General features: G+C 33.6%; 1 protein-coding gene across 3 annotated transcripts in view; it reads right to left on the bottom strand.

Moving 5' to 3' along the window:
* Positions 1-232: 232 nt before the first annotated feature.
* Positions 233-19,112, bottom strand: part of LOC115626156 (voltage-dependent calcium channel type D subunit alpha-1) — a 25,184-nt gene continuing 6,304 nt past the window's right edge. The window contains exons 14-30 of one of the 3 annotated variants that reach the window (XM_030521420.1): positions 17,398-17,515; positions 16,833-16,962; positions 16,485-16,651; positions 16,306-16,393; positions 12,738-12,845; positions 10,970-11,022; positions 10,762-10,908; positions 10,220-10,691; positions 9,944-10,027; positions 9,821-9,883; positions 9,347-9,535; positions 9,029-9,277; positions 8,309-8,968; positions 6,448-6,875; positions 5,707-5,747; positions 1,772-1,902; positions 233-1,399 (exon numbers count right to left, since the gene is read on the bottom strand). In XM_030521420.1, the coding sequence (XP_030377280.1) occupies positions 839-1,399; positions 1,772-1,902; positions 5,707-5,747; positions 6,448-6,875; positions 8,309-8,968; positions 9,029-9,277; positions 9,347-9,535; positions 9,821-9,883; positions 9,944-10,027; positions 10,220-10,691; positions 10,762-10,908; positions 10,970-11,022; positions 12,738-12,845; positions 16,306-16,393; positions 16,485-16,651; positions 16,833-16,962; positions 17,398-17,515 (3,689 nt within the window). In that variant the 3' untranslated portion in view covers positions 233-838. Of the gene's footprint in view, positions 1,400-1,771; positions 1,903-3,306; positions 3,674-5,706; positions 5,748-6,447; positions 6,876-8,308; positions 8,969-9,028; positions 9,278-9,346; positions 9,536-9,820; positions 9,884-9,943; positions 10,028-10,219; positions 10,692-10,761; positions 10,909-10,969; positions 11,023-12,737; positions 12,846-15,577; positions 15,686-16,305; positions 16,394-16,484; positions 16,652-16,832; positions 16,963-17,397; positions 17,516-18,545; positions 18,673-19,112 lie in introns of those variants that run through there. The other 2 variants (XR_003995570.1, XM_030521422.1) reach the window with 2 other exon arrangements.

Here is a 19,112-nt window from a genome sequence, read left to right as displayed (position 1 = left end):
TTTAGAAATCTTATACGAGTGGCATTAAAAAGTTCACCACAAATTTTTCAAGGGTTCTCCAAACAACATCGTGGGATTGCTTACACGATATTTGCCAATAAATCCAAATATAAGTATTTTGTTTTTTATAATTTGCTCTTTTATTTATAAAACAAATAATAACAATTTGAATTTATTTGTTTTGTTTTGGTTGCTTTGAAAATTTGCTATTAAATTTTACATTTTTGTTCAGTTAAATGTTAAACAATTCCATACATATTTACGTTTCATTTAAATACTTACAAAATAAAATGCGTACAATAGAAATAATTACAATATATATGTATGTAGTATGCATGTTTTCACTTTATGTTTATTGGTGATTATAATAATTAATCAAATAATTGTTGCTGCAGTTGTGGTTTCAATTCTTTCACGTAGTGACAGCTTCACTTAGCAGTTGTTTTAAAAAATATATATATATTCATTCAATATACTACAATATTTTTGTTTATAGTATTTGTTTTCTATATTTTTATTCTTTTTGTTCATAAAGGACGATAAACCATCATAGACTTTATCAAAAAGGCAAACAATCAGTTATACATACAATTTCTCTTTTTACAAGTTTTACAAATTTCTGGCTATAATATTCTCCTTAATTGTGTCTCATTTTTGTTTAATTATTAATATTGGTTGATGTTTTACAAATCGCACGTTTGTTTGTTTGTTTGTTTGTTGCTAAAAATTATACAAAATTGTTCGTATTTTATTGGGGTTTCCCATTCTTCTATTCACTATACAATTTTTAAAATTCCATCAAGAAGACATTTTGCAGGACCGAACTACAATTCGTATGCTATGAGGTGGCATTATATTTGCCGCCGCCCAGACTTCGCTGTGGCGATTGCAACTGCTGTTGTTGTTGTTGTTGCTGCTGCTGTTGCAGTTGCAGTTGCTGTTGTGAGAGCGGTACGGTACTTTGGCTGTTCGTAGGCGTGACAATATTATTTCTACTATTTAAATTATTATTAGTAATATTTTGGCTAATTTGAGACTTATTATTATTAGTGGTCGTTATTGTGGCAACACGTCTTAGACGATTATCTGGTATCGGTGGTGATTGTAAAGTGCCCGAAGAGAGATGTTGCGGTGAGAATGATGATGGCCCACTGGGGCTGCCACCGAAAGCAGCACCGATGCTGCTGCCTCCGGCTCCACCGCCAACGCCACCACTGCCTCCAAAAATACTGCCATTACTACTACCAATCAGGCTCAATGAGTGCTCATTGGACAGTATCTGATGGGCAGCAAAGTTCATCTCTTCGGGTGTCATATCGAGCGCCTCGCGCATCTCACGCGCGGCCGTTCCCAAAAACTCAGAATCACAATATTTTCCCAGACCCTCAGCGGCGAGTACCTATAGTCGGAAAGAAGTTGTGATAATTCGAAATATGTTGATCAGTACTTTTCATCCTTTTTTTTTCACCAATATCACAATAAAGGAGTTTAACAGAATATGTTTGTATTCAGTGTCACAAATTAAAAATTTTTACAATTGCAACTATTTATTCGATACGTAGATTTGAATAAATTTTATTTAAATGTATTTCGATTTAAAGTTCTCAAAAATTTAAGACCTTTTATGATATATTACTCTACTCTATTGCAGGACAATTAACATTTCCCAATTGTCTTCTTCTTTTTGAATAATATTTTATATTTTAGATATATCCTTAAACATTTTCAAATTTTTCCTTAGATAGTTATTGGAAACTTGCTGATTACTCACCCCTCCAATCAATGATTCGGCTAAGCCATTCATTTCAGATGAAGTTGGTAAACGACGCTGATCGTAGGGACTAGCTGGTGTCGATTGGATCATGCGCTCGTGGCCAGGAATAGCACCATTGGGTGCGTAAACTGCACAATTGAACAAAATAGAAATAGCATATTTGTTCAGATTAGATCCAAATGAAAATTTCAACAAAAAAACGAAACTAATACGATTCGTTCTTAATACTACATATTTATATTTTGTACAGAGCTGATGAGCCATGTGATTGTGAACATACCCACTCTTCCATACCTCTAAGCTCCTCTCCTTTTAACTGAAGTAATTGTTTGTTATTCATTTATTTTCTAATATGTACATAAATGTATGCTATTAGCAAAAGAAAATTCTTCTGTTTTGTCAAATTTACATCGAAACTTGAATATTTTATTCAACTTTTTTTTAAAATACATATGTTTTAAATTGTCTGTTTTCTGTAAACTAAAATCCCTTCGAAATATAACTTTCTGACTTGATTTGATTTAATTTTGAAAAACTTTGAAAGCTCACACTGTTTCTGATTCACTTGAAATATGTTAAGAACCTGTTTACAGAAGTCTGTTGAGATTGCTGATAAGTTATGAAATCTATTTGAAATTCTATTCATAGCTACTTTTTCCACAGTCTTCTTACCTTGTAAGATCAGCAAGCGTATAGTTCTAGTTCACAACCACAGCTTGTGTTAGTTAAGCAATCCATAATACTATATATGTATATACTATTTTGTTTTAGATCTATCAGCTCTACATACAAAACAATACGTAATCACATTCTTTACAAGCAATGTTAAATCAACTCAAGCAAACAACAAACAACGCGGGTTATTTCCATACGATGAGGGCATAAATATATAGTACATATGTTATGTATGTATGTTGGGGGGGTACAAACAAGGTAAGCCAACACTCCGGCACGATTAATTAATACATACTTCTAATTGTTAGGCATTTTTAGGCAATGGCATGAGCATTCATTCTACGATAAGCAGGCGACGCATCTAAAGCTAGAGTTACGATCTAATGAAGCCATAGGGTATTTAATCTAATGCTATTATATATATATATATTGTATTATCTGTACAGTGTGTGGTGTGTGATGATATCCACTCGTACTTTACACAATGGTCACCCACATACGAGTAACTGGTACATGAGAAGCAACAATACAACATTGAAACAACAGTAAATAAGATGTGGAGTTTTGATATCGGGTATATGGATATGTATTTATATGGACGCAAGGCACAGTGGGATTCACACTGGTATTGGGTAATTGGCTTACTCTCTCGCTTAAGTTAAGCACGCACGCACACATGCGCACATCTAGCCAATTACATACATACTTAATTAGTATGGGTACGACAACATTTTGTACGAATATATATGTGTATAGCATAGACATCGATATCGTTTGGTTAAATTTGTTGATAATCTTGAAATATTCGTAACCTTTTTTATTTATTTGCGTTCATTGTTGGTGTTAAACAGTTGTTATAGTTGTTGTTCTGGTTGTTGTTGTTGTTGTAGTAGTTGTTGTTGTTGAATTGTAGGTGTTATGTATTTTTTCCACGCAGTTCTAAGTAGTTGTTACTCTTGCTTGATCGATTATTGTATTTAACTATGTATATATGCTTAAGGAATGTTTTGTTGCACGGGCGGGCTCGCAAAAATTAACATTTTTATACAACATGGAGACGAAAACACAAAAAATTAAATAGAAACGAACTCTCTCTACCCAAGGGCTATGGGGAGTATTTGGTATTGGTATTTGGTATTGGTTCGAACACTCTGACACTCATCCAGCAAGTATTTCAGTGTTCAAACTCAGCATTCGGTTGTTTTTAAACTCGAATCACTTATGCTATAATAGAGTTTTATAAAAAGAAGGTATACAAGAACAAATTACTTTTACAAAAACTTCAACATTGGCATCTTATATGTATGTATTAATTGCAGCTCCCAGTATTGTTTATTAGTTTTCAATTTCGAGAATGCACTCAAAATTTTTAGTAAGGCAACATTTTAGTTTGTAATCAACAAAAGGAGCCAGCGGGGTAAGTGTGTTAGTTCCAAGCAATCGAAGGGGCAATCGGATAGGTTATAAGTACTGCTTTTAAGAGAATTACTCGCTTTTTCTTCGACGATTCTGGTCATACATATTTTTCAAACACTTGAGAAAACATTCACACAAATAGATTTTTCTTTTCAGGGTTTAATTATTGACGCGTATTTCGGTATTCATCCATATTATTCAGATTGTAACTTTTACTTTATTTGACCATTAATATTTATATTCGTCTTCATTATTAATACAATAAGTTTATCCTCAAACATTTATACAGGGATTGAATGAAGGGAGTATGTCAGCCCATTATTTACTTTAAATTTCCGGCCAGGAACTTAAAATTTTAGTTACGCTTGCTCAAAAATGAATAATGTTGGTACTAGGAGTTCTACTTATGATATTTATTCCTAAACGGCCCGTTTGTGATCTTATTGGTCACTGGTTTATAAGTTAGTTAGTCTCGTTTTATTTTATTTATGGTGGTTGCTGATCTGAATGAAAGTAAAACCCCCGTCAATCGATTCGCCTGAAAATGATGTTAGTGGTTACATTTTTAGATTTTGTGTCAAATGTGCTGTGATGTTGTTGTTGTTTGTATTGTTACTGCAACATTGTAAGTATACACTACATTTAGGCATATGACGCAACGAAAGCATTTCTATGTTAGCTCTAAGGTTGGCTCTGCCCAACAACTAAACTACAAAAGGCTACAAAAACTTAAATACTGTATTATAAATTGAAAATTCGAGCAATGCTGCAATTTGAAATAAATTATTTTTTGTTTTTCATTTCATGTCTGTTCGACTAAATATAGTATATATAGCGTAGTATGTAGAAATGCTTATGTGTTCTGTGGCGCCGTTCAACAAACAGCCAAAATACATTGAAATATTAGCGCTTGCTAGTATAGTAGTGGCTGGATTATTTGCAATTAGATACGATGTTTGCTCATTAGTCATGGCATGCCGCAGGCAACAATTTTAAAACTCGAAACTCAATTTCAGTGGCGGCCACAAGGTACGAGTATACAAAAAAATATACATATATAATGTTAACAAAAGTATGCAATCAAAAGAACGAAGAATTAACCGCTACAGTATGCGCTTGATAAAGTCCAGTTTATAGATTTGTCAATAAAAAAAAACACCACTTGAAAACATTTTCGGTTCGCTACATTATATTTTGTTTCCCAACATTAACTCACAAATAGTTTGTGGTTAGTATAGCACGCTCTGATAATCTAGTAGTCTGGATATTTTTGTGAACTTCTGGGAAAATAGATCCTACAAATAATGCACTTTGAACAGTCAAACTTCAATTGGTTTAATCCATCCTTTCATGATTAAATTATAGCATTTTGTCTTTACTAGTTTCTCGAAATAATTACGTTTGAAAATACGAAATTTAAATAAACACGACTACGAGTTGAAGGTTTATATACACTGTACCTCTAGTGTCCATATTTCTATTCCTTTGCATCGCTCTTGGCAGCCCTTTGGCAGTATGAAGAGTCTTTCTTTCTATTCCTATTTCAGATTTATGAATAAATTCAACTTTCGTAAATCAATATCGAGTGCATACTGTAGCTTAGTAACCAAATCAATTGGAATGTTAATTTGCATTTGAGTTAAATTGGCAGTTGTGTGTATATGAGAGTTTTAACCAAAATATGCCACAACGTACGAATTTGTTGGATTTTAATAAAAGAAATTGAACACAATATACTTAAGTATGTAAAATGATTAAAAAACGCTGAAAACATTTGTGCATTTGTTTGTTTTTCATGTTGTTTGGTTTTGTTGTATTTGCAACGAGCATTTTGCGCTTACCATTATTATATGGATGCAATAAAATACCACGATTGCGGTTGCTGAAATTAATGTTTTGGGGGTTGAGTAAAGTCGTTTCATTCTCAATGGATTTGCTTATTTGTTTTTTGTTGTTGTTTTTTTTTTTAGATCGATGCGCCGGGGCGACTTTTTGACTAAACATTTAAGGCACTTACATATTTATGGCATTTGTTTATGCTTCAGTTTAGTTATGTATATCAGTTTAATTATTATTATTATTTTTTGTTGTTCATAATAAGTATATTAACTCTAACTTCTCTACAAAACTAATAAGCCAAAAACCACCAAAACAGCAAACGTTTATAAGACAAAAAAAGAGAATATTTATTTTAAAAAAAAATAGAAAACGTTGTGTGCTGGTGTCCCGTCAAAATTGACTGACAAATTTGACAAAGTGGTTGAGGCATAATGACTGCAGTGACTCCTTTTGTCCATTACAAACTTTAAGGCGCACTAAGTGAACACAAAAGGCGTGGCACTAAACAAAGAAATTAAATACCACTAATTCTTTTTTTTTTCTTGTGGCACATACGCAGCCAGAACAGCTACGAAATGGCTATAAAAAAAATTGAACAAAAAATAGTTGTAAAATAACTCACTAGAACAGCAAGCTATAAGTGAAAAGTAAGTTAACTCAAATTTGACGGCAACTTTCGCTTGCCCTGTTCCGGAGCAAATCAGTAATGCGATTAGCGAAGGCATTGCAAACCATATACTCACTCATAAGAAATCGCATTAGCATCGGGCGGCAGTGTGCCGCCCATTGCACCGCCCATGTTGCCGCTTCCATTCTTGGCCAGCGGCCGCATGGAAATGCTTTCGCTGAAGGTGCGCAGCTCCCCACCGCTGCCGTGCAGCTCGTCCTGCAGCTTGCCGCTGGCAGCCATGCGCGCCTGCATTATATTCCGGGTAATATGATTGACCCCATCGGCCACGCTGCGGTTCAGGCTATCATAAAGGTAGTTGTTGCCGCCGGGGTCTCCGCTGGCCAGCACCAGACTGCTGCCACCAACGCCGGCGGCAGCAGCGGCTGCACCGCCCATGGTCAAGGCGCCGTTGCTCTGCGAGGCCTTGGCGCTGCGGCGGAAGGTGCCGTTGCCATGACGCCGTATTGAGGACCAAACGCTGCCAAACAGCGTGTGATGGCGCTACGGAAAAGAGATTACTATTTAGAAACGTTCGAATTTTCAATTTTAGTTAATACCTTAAAATTTACTTTATTTGGTCTTAAATAATCGATTAAGTTCTAACGGCAACTTACATAATTAAATTAAATAGTATTTAGTAAGTTCCGCGGGTCGATAAATTGTCAAAAACAAATTACATTTTTTTAAAGGATAAGGGAATTACTGGCGAAACTCATACGCGGATAAATTAAGAAGCCATGGGAGGCAGAATGGCAGAGGGGCGGGGTGGGGCGTTGCTTCCCCTACAAAAATTTTCGCCATATGAAGTTGACAACCCATTCATTATTATGGCGTACTATTTCGCCTTAAAATGGAACTGAGGTGGATTTCTTGAAATTTTTCTATTAATGATCATATGCAGAAGTTATTATTTTATTGCAACGTGCATTATTTAATCAAAATTTAAATTTTTTGGCAAAAGCTGTCTACGCGCTTGCATGGGAGTATTTACGATATCTCGAATTTGTTTTTTATAACTTGAATAACATGCTTTTCGTTTCATAAATTCCCAAAGCTACATACATCACTAATCGAAAAAAGCCTCGTAAAAGCCTATCATCTGAAATATTTGATTTGCAAGCAAGCGCACTATTAGTTTTTCCTAAACCAACTTTTTTTCTCCATACTACTACATTTGGAAAATTGCACAGATTAGTCTTGGCTTATTCCTTCTCTCTCCTACTGAATATATTCTGTATAAAAGTTTCGGATTTCAAAGAAAAACATTTCTCTGTTTTTTTTTTTTAAATGGCATTTTTGTCAGACTGAATAGTTTAATTTTTTGTATATTTTATTATAATTATTTTATATTTTTATTATTAATATTTTATATTATTATTATTTAATATATTTTTATTATTTTTTTATTTTATTTTTATTATTAGTAGTATTATTATTATCATTTAATTTTTAATGAATTTTTTATATTTTTATAATTAATACTTTATTGCAATTATTATGTTTTAAAAATATTTTTATTATTATTTTTTAAATATTTTTATTATTATTATATTTTATAAATATATATATATTTGTTTTATTATTATGTGTTCCAATATTATTAATATTATTATCAGTTTTTAATTAATAGTTTTTTATTTTTATAATTATTTTATTTCAATTATTATTTTTTATATTTTTCTTATTATTTTTTTTTTTAATATTTTTATTATTATTATTTTTTTTTATTTATTTATTTATTTATTTTGTGTTTAATATGGGCCTTTAACTTAAGCCATAACACAAAAGTTGGCGAATTCTAAGGCTACAAGTAATTTTGTTGAACTCGTAAAGTTGATAAAAGCTAATCGTATGATGTTTATGTTTCCCTAAAAAGCATATTCTAAAAGCTGTCGCAAATATAGCTGACATATTTTATGAGTAAGATAACTTACGCGATGCATGGGCTCTGGCTCCTCGGCTAGCTCATCCAAATTACCAGATATAGCACGCTTCAAGGCCGGCGACACTTCGTGGAGGGTACGGAGACCGGCCTGTAGCGTAACCGTGTTGCTATCCGGATGGCCCTCCTTACCCTCCTGTTCCTTGCGCTTCTTGAAGCGGCGGAAATAGTCCTGAATCAAATAGGTGGCATAGAACTTTCCAACTGTCACCTCATCATCGTTGCCTGGCGGCGGAACTACTTGATCCAACAGCTTCGGATTAGTACGTTTCCAGATTTGCTTAATTGTGGCGCGCAATTCCGAATTGGCATCGTCTATGTTGCCCTCAGTTTTAATGCTCAGGGAGGTGCGTACGACGGCAAAGAGCGTAGCATTGAAGAGCACTGTGCCATCAGAATTGAGGGGCATATTCATGGACACCAGACGCTTGCAGGCCATGCGGTGCGGGCAGAGTTTGCCAAAGCCTAGAGGTGGTGATATTTTTCGCAGCAATGTAACCACATCCAAGTGCTTGATGCGACCCTTCGCATCGGGGTCGTACTCGCTCCACAAGCGTATAAACTCGTCCAAATGGTGTGGACCCAAAATGGACCAATCTCGGGTCAAATAATCAAAGTTGTCCATAATGACAGCGACAAACAAATTGATGATCTGTAAAGATTAGTTAGTATACTCGTAGTGCTGCTAGTTACAGATTTCTCGTATACATACCAGAAATGAGCAAAGAACATAGAACGAAATGAAGAAAGGGTAGGCTATGGAGGAGCCACATTGCTCGCCAGGCGCATCGGAGTTTTCGTCGCAAATCACATCCGGTTGCTGGGAACAGGACATCATGATCTCCTGCCATGCCTCACCGGTAGCCGATCTAAATAGCACCAGGACCGCCTGCTGAAACGTTTGGAAGTTGTTGTTGCGGTCTATGGCATTGCCATTATCCAAAGCTATTTTGCCAAACATCTGAATAAAAGCACAGATTTAGGCACTTTACGATCTGATTGAACTCTAGGCTTCTCAGCTGGGACTTACCTGCATGCCCACCACTGCATAAATGAAGAAAAGTAACACAATTAGCAGGGCTACATAGGGCAGGGCTTGAAACGATTTTATAAATGTCCACAGCAATGTCCGTATACCCTCGCCCTTGCTGAGCAGCTTGACTAAGCGCATGACTCTGAACAGGCGGAAGAAGTTAATGGATATGAGGTTGGAGCCGGCCTGAAATTAGTGATATTAATAGATTTTAAACCATTGATTAGAAGAATAACTGCTTCGGTTATATTAAAAGAAAGAATATGATTTCAAAATTAGTACAAAATAGTCTTCATTTGACTCCAAGCTACATACTAAATATAGTAATATAAAAGCTAATGCAAGAGCTGTGTTAGCTGTGATGCACCGAATCTTTTAACTCTTCACAAATGTATATTATCGTTCATATTGAGATTTAATTAGAAATTATTGTATAATAGCAAGAGGTTTAAAGCTCTCATAGAAGCTTACCTGTTTTGCTTTGGCTTTACAGCCCTCGACTATATCACAGGCAACTTGTGAGGTGTCCTTGCTCTAAAAACATAGAAGGTAAATGGTTTATCAAAAGTGATGTCAATACAACAACATGCTTACCTTAATTTCCGAATAGACAATATCTATGAAACTACCCAGGACTATGATGAAATCGAAAACGTTCCAAGCATCGCCAAAGTAATTCTAAAAACAAATTGATTAAATGGTGTTATCTTTGCTTGAAATCAAAAAAAAGTAATAACTTAGCAATCCTCAACATCTGGTTTACTGACTATTAAAATGTATCAATAATATATATGTATGGTTGATTTTTGGGACTCAACAGCAGATAAATGTCTCGCAGATGTTTCGAATCAAACAATTGTTAAACAGTACCTTAAATCTAAAGGCAGCCAGCTTGAAGACAAACTCCAAGGCGAAAACTGCCGTAAAGACCATATTTAGTGCATCCAGTAGCTCTGTATACCATTCCGGTTGTTGGTAGAACTTCATAGCCAATGTCACCGTATTTATCATAATTAATACGAATATCGTATACTCGAATGATGATGAGGTGACAAACCACCATACTTTATACTGAATGCCATGCTTCGGTATATAACGACGCACTGGCTTGGCCTTTAATGCAAACTCTATGCAATTACGCTGATTCTTATCAAGATCACAATTTTTATACTCTTGTTCGCCCTCGTTCTGGAACGTGACGATAACGAAACCGACGAATATGTTGACCATAAAGAAGGCAATTATAATTATATAGATTATGTAGTAGGCAGCGACTACAGGACGGAAGTTGTGTATTGGACCGCCATTTTCTGTATTGGAATCGATGGAAACGTACAGTAATCTGGGGAAAGAAATATTTTTGTTTAGCTTATGGTACTCTTATATTTTAAAACAATTCATTTGACACTTACGCGGGCCATCCTTCAAAGGTGGAGACTGTGAAAAGTGTAAGCATAGCTTTCGGCACGTCATCGAAATGAAAGCGATTGTTATCCCAGACGCGCTCCTTGAGACGCGGCTTGTGGACATCCCCATCCTCGTAGATCAGATAGGTGCCTCTGCACAGGTTTTAAGGTTTTAAGCTAAGTTATTAATATGTAAAAGTATGTTCATACTCACTGGCAATCCGACTCGATCATTTTAGAACCATCTGAGCAACTGAAAAACTTGCCCTACATAGGTGGGGGGGATTTTATTTGAGATTGTGAATGGAAAGCAAAAATATATTAGCAAAATGGATTAACAAATTCTACGAATTATCTTTTGACAAGTGACACTGAACCATCAGAATGTTGAGATCAATGCCCTTATCGCTGACTGTGAGTTAACTGCGTATAGTACTATAAAAGAACTAAGGCCTAACTATTTTAACTGCAGCATAAGTAGCACTAAACTGTATATATGTATATATGTACATACAGGGTCTCATATGCAAACACATTTACACACATTGATTGCACCTTGCAATTAAATTGCTTGGAAGGGGCGGACACAACAGTTTATTGTTTTTTTTTTTTTTTTAATTATTATTTTATTTTAGTATGAGCAGTAGCACAAAATACATATATACAGACAACACATGGGTGCATATTATATATACGCTTTCGGTTGTTACATACAGTATTGGGAGGGGTCTAGTTAGCTCACAATTGATGGAATTTAAAATTGAAAAAAGATACAAAGTACAAGTATATTACAAAATGCAATTTTTTGCACGATGCCAAGCTGTAAGTATGTTTGTTGAATTGACCAGAACTGGTATTAGTTGTTGGTTGTTTTTATAAATGCATATAAGTAATGAACAAACGTAGTAAGTCTTTAACAGCAAAGCGTTAAAGCCATTAAACGGTGCTTTATTAATTGCTGGGCCTTGTCTGAGTAGATCAAGTCAGAGAATGGAAAGAAATTAATTTTTGTGAAAGCACAATTTTCTTGTCTATACATACGGTATTTGGAGAAGTTGGAAAACGTCTATAATGTAAAAAATAAACAACATGTTCGGTTACCAAAACTGCAAATTGTACAAGTAGTATATTTTCTCAGCTAATGAAGAAAGAATTGAAAGTTTCATAACTAATCAGTAAAACATTTCAAATGGGCTTCAGATTTCATTTCTAACAACCGAGACAGTGAAAAAAATTAGAGACCGACTAAAACTTTCACAAAGCTGCGAAAAAACCTAAGAGAAATTCAAAATATCTGTGAGCATATCGACAAAAACTAACTAAAGCCTCAATCTAAGGTGAAATATATATTATTACTGGCTCAGATTATTACAAAGTTGGCTTGGAAAAATAGTGAAAAAAATCTAAAATATCGGTTGGGCTTTTCGAACGAACCTAAGCTTTAATCTAAAGCGGGTTAGAATTGTCATTCTAATTCATTTCTGTCACTATTAAGATAAAATTTATTTTTGACTCTCTTCTGAGGAAAGAATAATGAATATTCAGTTAGAAATTGGTGAATATATTTTTCAATATCAGAAAATTTCTACAATTTCTATTTCAGAGATAAAATGCATAAAAAGGACTGTCCACATCTTAATTATCGCCAACTGCACAAAATAATTATATATGTTTGCACTACTTATATATTTATACTGTCAAAAAAATATTATCAGCATACAAAAAAAAAAGTCACTTGGTATTATGACCTAAATAAGTAATAATAATTAATATGCCTGCTGGCATAGCAACACAGATATTAAAGCACATTTAAAGCAGCTCGTAATAACACATTTCCATAGCGTTTTTTAAATATTTTATTTCGAAAGCGAACACTTAAAGCCATTTCTAATCACCCTTCACCGATACAACGACATTATCTTTCGTTTATTATTGTGATTATTATTATGGTTTGTTTTTAATATAAATTCAGAAAAAATTACCTTAAAGAGCTGTACTCCAATAACGGCAAACATGAATTGCAACAAATATGTAACCAACATGATATTACCAATGGTCTTAATCGCGACTACAACGCACTTGACCACATACTGTGCATATATGTATGTAGGTATTGTTTGAGAGCGGTATGGCCAGTATTTGTTATAAGTAGGTTTTGGGGTGTGTAAGTTCAAAGGAGAGACATATTTGAAGTCGATTTATGGTATGTTCAGTTATTGCGTGTGTGTGTGTGTGTGTGTGTGTGTGTGGGCAACATTTTCAAAATATTTGCAATGAAATTAAAAATTAATGTTTTTGTAAATATTAAACACACACAGATTTTTTTTGTTTTTTTTTGTTGCAGTGTTTGCCAAAATTGCACAAACGAAACGAAAAAAGAGAGAAAAAAGAAGAAAATACATTTATACGGGGTTCATTATGATAGGCGTTTTAAAAGCTAAAAATAAATGTGTTTATAGATTATTGACACAATAGTAGGACAATGAGGGGGGGAAAATCATAAAGAGATTTATTAAAATGCTTCTAGCCGTTGAGCGACCGAACTCAGGATAATTATCTAAAATATTGTAAGAGATGTTAACGTAAATAATGAAAGCAAAATAAGAGTTGTGTTAATATCCATGATTGATTAATACGAGCACGCTTCTGACTAACGATTGGGTTTTCTAAATACAATACAAGTATTTGTGTACAAATTGTTCTGCTGTCTTTTGATATTAAAGTTGTTGGTTTGTTAATTTGATTGACGCTTTGTAGAATTCGATTTCGCCTTGATGCTAGGGTGCAAGGATGGTCGCTGCATGATGCTAAATGAAACTTAAAGAAACCAAATTGATTTGTTCTCTCATATATATATATATATATATATATATATAATTAGCAACAAAAATCATGTGCTTTTTCGTTGTGGGAATGTGTGTGGAGGGTGCTGATGATATTTATTGTATACTATACATAGCTATAGTTTTGTCTGGTTCGTATTGGATAAACAAAGTAATCGCAGAAAATGGGTGTGGAATACAAGATTTTACAAATATATACGTTGTTATATTCTGGTGAGTTGGGTTAGCTGATATCATATTGTTTCTCTCTCCGTCAAGTTTACTGAAAGAAATCTTTAGATATTTAAAAAAAGCCAGAAAGTTGATGTTTTCTTTCAGTGTACTTAACATTTAGCTGATTATATTGATTAGAATTGCTTGTAAAATTGGTTAGTTACCCCTTCAGGATTTCTCAACTTTTTTCTCTCAATGTAAATTTTTTTTTATTCTCTATCTACTTTTTAGATTTATGTGCACTCTTTGGCAGAAGTTTAAGGATATTGTGTTCTATTTTTAACGATTTGAAATCGGCTCTTTCGATCAGGCCTATATACAGAAAGTTGTACAATGATAACGGTGGAAATTATTATTGCAATACGTTTGGCATATTGACATTATAGGCATATTTACATAATTTCATAAAGTTTGTATTTCTCAAAACTGTTAGTTAAAGATTGAAAAAGGCAATTATTCTTTACAAATTAGTAGCATAAAGCTTAAACGCAAAAATGTGTTCAACAATAATTGAAAAAGAACAAAATTGTTATTTATAAGAAAGCAATTCAAACTTGAAACAAATTGAAACAACAAAGATATGTTAATACAGTTGGATATTGCATGTGTGTGTGCTTCAACGAGGGTCGTATACTATTGCTACAATGCTGGATCTTTTCATTAATCATACAATATGCGATTAACTATAATCTTAAGTCTAGACTCTAGAGTATACCTTAGTTCTACGTGCCTGTAATTTATGCGGTCAATACATTTACAGCACAGTAAATATAATAAATACTAATTAGGAATTGGTTCCACCTACACCTACATACTTGTATGTAACAGGGAAGTAACTGTTATGTATATTTTCAATAGACGCTTCGTCAGCAAAAACTCTGGATCTTCAGTAATTTATATCAGTTGATAAGACCGATAAATTAATAGTTTTAACTTTCTTAATATAAGTCTGAGTTTAAAGCTCTTTAAACGAGCTGTTGAAATCAAATTTTGTACAACTTTGTAACTCCTTTATTTACAACAAGACAGAGAGCTATAATCGGGCACTCTCGACTATGTGATACGCTGTACCAGTGCTTGCTTTTAAGTGACGTCAGCTATTCTATAATATTTTAAGCGAACTTATTAGGAACATCTTCAGATTTTATAAGCTTTAAAATTTGCCTTCAATTTATCATTTGAAAAGGAACCTCACTGGTTCACTTGGCATTAAACGAAAGCTGAAACAACTTGCCAAAGAAGAATCTATCTAGATCAAAAAGTGATTCAGTATGCGGTTTTTAAATGATGATGGAAGTTTGAGGAATAAAGTAGCCTGCACAAATAATAATATGAAAAAATTGTTTAAAACAAGGTTTTGCTGATATTTTCAATTCAAGAAACTGTTTTTCCCACACTTTTGTCTTCTTTCACAAAATATAATAGTCAAGCAAGCCTAGCAATATTTTTGTATCGATAAATGTTGAACAGATAAAGGAACCTATTTCGAGAACTAAAAAATGATGAAGCAGCTTAGAGGGCTCTTAGAGCGCTATAAAGACTATTCGATTCGAGTTGAGGTTTCTCTGTAGGTGTTCAAATAAATAAACAAATATCTCAAAAGCTTCAGGTACAGCATATACCATTAAATGCTATATTGTTATACAACAAATAAACAAAATTTAAATAATAACATAACTATGCTATAAGCTTCCTCCTCTATTAAACTTATTTCTACTTATTGGGTATGTGCTTCAAAAATTGAAGCGCCTTAAGAAAAGTCATACCTTAAATAATTGGACTCCTATAACGGCAAACATGAATTGGAGTAGGCATGTGACGAGGACAATATTTCCGATAGTCTTAACAGCGACTATGACACACTGAACAACATGCTGTATACGATACGATAGTATAGTATTATATATAGTATATAGTAAGGTAAATATAAACTGTAGTTGAAATTTATAGCCTATATGCTAATGGCTGTTATTTTAATAATGGTCCTAGTAATTAGTATGAACAGTTACACATCTTTGAACTCTGTTTTCGAGCCACGCCCATATACTGCAGCATTCATTTATTCCACGCCCATTTTCGTTAGTAATTAAAAATCAAACAAATTGTTGCTCAAATTGTTGTTTCTTTTTTTGTGGGTATTGCTATTATTATTCTTTTTTGGTTTGTACTGCAATAAGAGACTTTGTGGTGCACCCTACACCCAGCATTTCAAGGTTTTACTGTTTTCTCTATCATAAATGCACGTTTTAAGGACCCAAAACCACATTTTATTCACTGTCGATTGGATGCGAGTCGAATTTCAAATTTCACGCTGGCCGGCAAAATAAACGAGTACAAGTATTTATTATGTCGTGAAATTAAAAATAAAACGAACTTGAACAAAATTAAAAAAAAGAAGAATAGTATCAAATTTAAATAAGTTGTTGTTTAATAGAGAAGCATGTGAAAAAAAGTAGTAGTAGAACTGTGCAGTGAAGCGTTGAATTGGGCTTACCTTGAGACCTTTGGCGCGATTAATGGCTCTCAGTGGCCTTAACACACGGAGCACACGAAGAATTTTCACGACTGAAATCGCATTCGAACTGCAGTTGAAATCGATGAATATATAAATATTCGGGAAATACTGTTAACTACTGGGTTAGAGTAGTTTTGTTTTAGTTTCTTTCATTTTACCTGGATGCTAGAGATATCAATGAGACACAGACCACAAGTAAATCTAATAGATTAAATGCGGATCTGCAAAAGGCTCCGTCGTGTAGTACGAAGCCATATGAAATCAATTTCAGAATCAGTTCTATTGTGAAAACTGCCGTGAAAAAATAATCAAATTTATTGAGCACCTGAAAAGTGAAGTCATGATAGTGAATGTGGATAACTACAAGGTATCAAGGTTTAGCACTTATAGTCAGTCGTAGTGTTGGCCAAGTTTTGCATTTCTACAGTTGATCAAACGCATTCACAACTTACAGTGCTTTTTCATGGCTATTCGAGTTCGAGTATTTCGGTACCGGAGCTACTTACTTTGTTCAGATCGGCGTCGGCTTTCAATGGATTCTCTGCGGCCAACATGGCCGATGAGAACATAATGCAACATAATATAATATTTCCAAAGTTGCTGTGGTTACAGAGCCAGTGGCAGAAGACGCGAAACCTGTGAATACAAATCATTTATGGAAATAAGAACTAGCACAACAATTGTTTCTTCAAGTTACAAGGATGCGGGATTAGTTTAAAAGCAAAAAGTTACATCAACATGCCATTTATTGATCAGTTACAATCAAAAGAAATTTTGGCACTACTCTAAAATGTTAGCAATTAATCTTTTTTTATTTGTCTCAAATAAGGAAAAAATAGCGATACTTTCGAATGGGAGACTAAATAGGGAAAAATCAAAAAACATTGAGATTAACGTATAAATTTCGTATACACACATAATACATAATCAAAGATTTAAAACGAAATAGAAAATGGTTAACAAACACATACATATACCACATATAATACGTATAATAATTATAAGGACAGCATATCAACTTGTAGGAAATCGGAGAAACTTAATCATACTAAGTCACTAAAACATAAAAACCTGTTCGTTTGTGAGAAAAGAAAGAATGATGTGCCCGGTGGAATAGGTAGAATTTTCGTTGCCGTATTGACCTCAGACATACGGCGTGGGCGTGCCGTTATTATGCCTTCTTCATCCACTATATAAAATCAAATTTGGGGTTTCGTTGTTGATATTTAGCCGATTTAGAAAAAATACGATTTTAAACAAAATATATATTTCTATGTTTAACAAATAAGTTTTAACTTAATACGCACTAAAGTAATATAAAAGTAAATGTAAATACTAACTTAAAATCATACGATTGTAATGAGAATTATAGTCGATTGCAGACGACTATTTAATACAATGTACCGCTGTTGGCTTTCGTCAATCGGAATTATCTAGACAACGAGCTTTACTTTATAGTACAACTTAAGTAATATATGGAGATCAGAAATGGCTCGCAAAAGAAAGAACTGTTTAAACAATAAAGAAAATATGGACAATCGGGCCGATTTATATATTTAAGATTGTCTATCTTCCAAATCCATAATGCAATAAGAAATCGTAAAGTGAATTCTTAGATCAGAAAAAGACAACTTTTGGGTACAGTGTATTGTTATAAAAAAAAGCTTTTCAAACATTACATAACTTATTTTTTAAATGAAAGAAGAACGATTCAAAAACTATTTTTCCAAATATCTATAAATATGATTTGTGGTTGGTGGTCAGGTGATTTAAAAATTTGTAACCGTGTCTCATTTGTTATTTAAATAAATGTAGTATCACGTTTTTCCAAAGTATCAATTCAATGATTCAAATCATGCGTTGAATTTTAAAAACTTGTATGAACGAACTGAGTTTATTAATCAATTTTTAGCAAGTAAGTCCAAGCAATATGCGTAGAAACGTTTATACGTGTATATAGGATGAGTTATGTATATACAATTATTTGTGGGGCATAATGTGCATATCTAACTGTAGAGATGTCCATAAAGCAATTATTTGTGTAAAAACTTTCGAATAAAGCCGCATGCAAGACAACGGGAAACTAGAGAAGAGTTTAACAAAATTTTCAAAATCCAATAAAAACACAGGAATCACAAATAAATGTATAGTGTGTGTGTGCATGTGCATGTGTGTGTGTTGTGTGTGTTTGTTATTCTTTTCTCGCTGTGTAGAATTACCTGTTTGTATGACTGAAAATGAATAATGCACTGCCACGGGGCATGGGTTTTTTATTCTTCTTCATGCTGACTTCGGATAAACGCCTGGGTCGTGCAGTAACACGTGCTGATACTTCGGAATGGGAGTCTTTCGATTAATATAGAATGTGTGTTCCAATATTTTGCAAATAAGCGTCGCGGCAATAAAGCATCAGCAGCATGAATTTTATAATAATGAATTTGATTTGCTTGTTCTTGTTTTCAGTAAGTGTCCAAGCACCAATTAACTTAGGCCCTATATTTATCTTAATTAGCTTATACGCTTTTGGTGAAATTTATAAAGCTATTTTATGGCCTATAAGGAACTAGTTTGATATTCTGTTTTCATTTTAACTTTAAAATCAATTTTCCAAATATGACAAATGTATTTAGAAACCATCAATAGAATTGGTCTGGTACTTTACATTAACCAGTTAATATCAATATCGACTGAGAAGAATCGAATAGTATTATAAAGTATAGTAAGAAAGCGTATGTCAAACTAATTCCTTCTAAATCAATTAAGTACTAACTTAATTGGGGCTTTTT

This window comes from Scaptodrosophila lebanonensis, unplaced genomic scaffold (assembly GCF_003285725.1).
Source record: "Scaptodrosophila lebanonensis strain 11010-0011.00,11010-0021.00 unplaced genomic scaffold, SlebRS2 tig00000080-arrow-pilon, whole genome shotgun sequence".
NCBI lineage: Eukaryota > Metazoa > Arthropoda > Insecta > Diptera > Drosophilidae > Scaptodrosophila > Scaptodrosophila lebanonensis.
The sequence above is the reverse complement of the archived record's forward strand: the minus strand, read 5'-3'. Positions and strand labels throughout refer to the sequence as shown.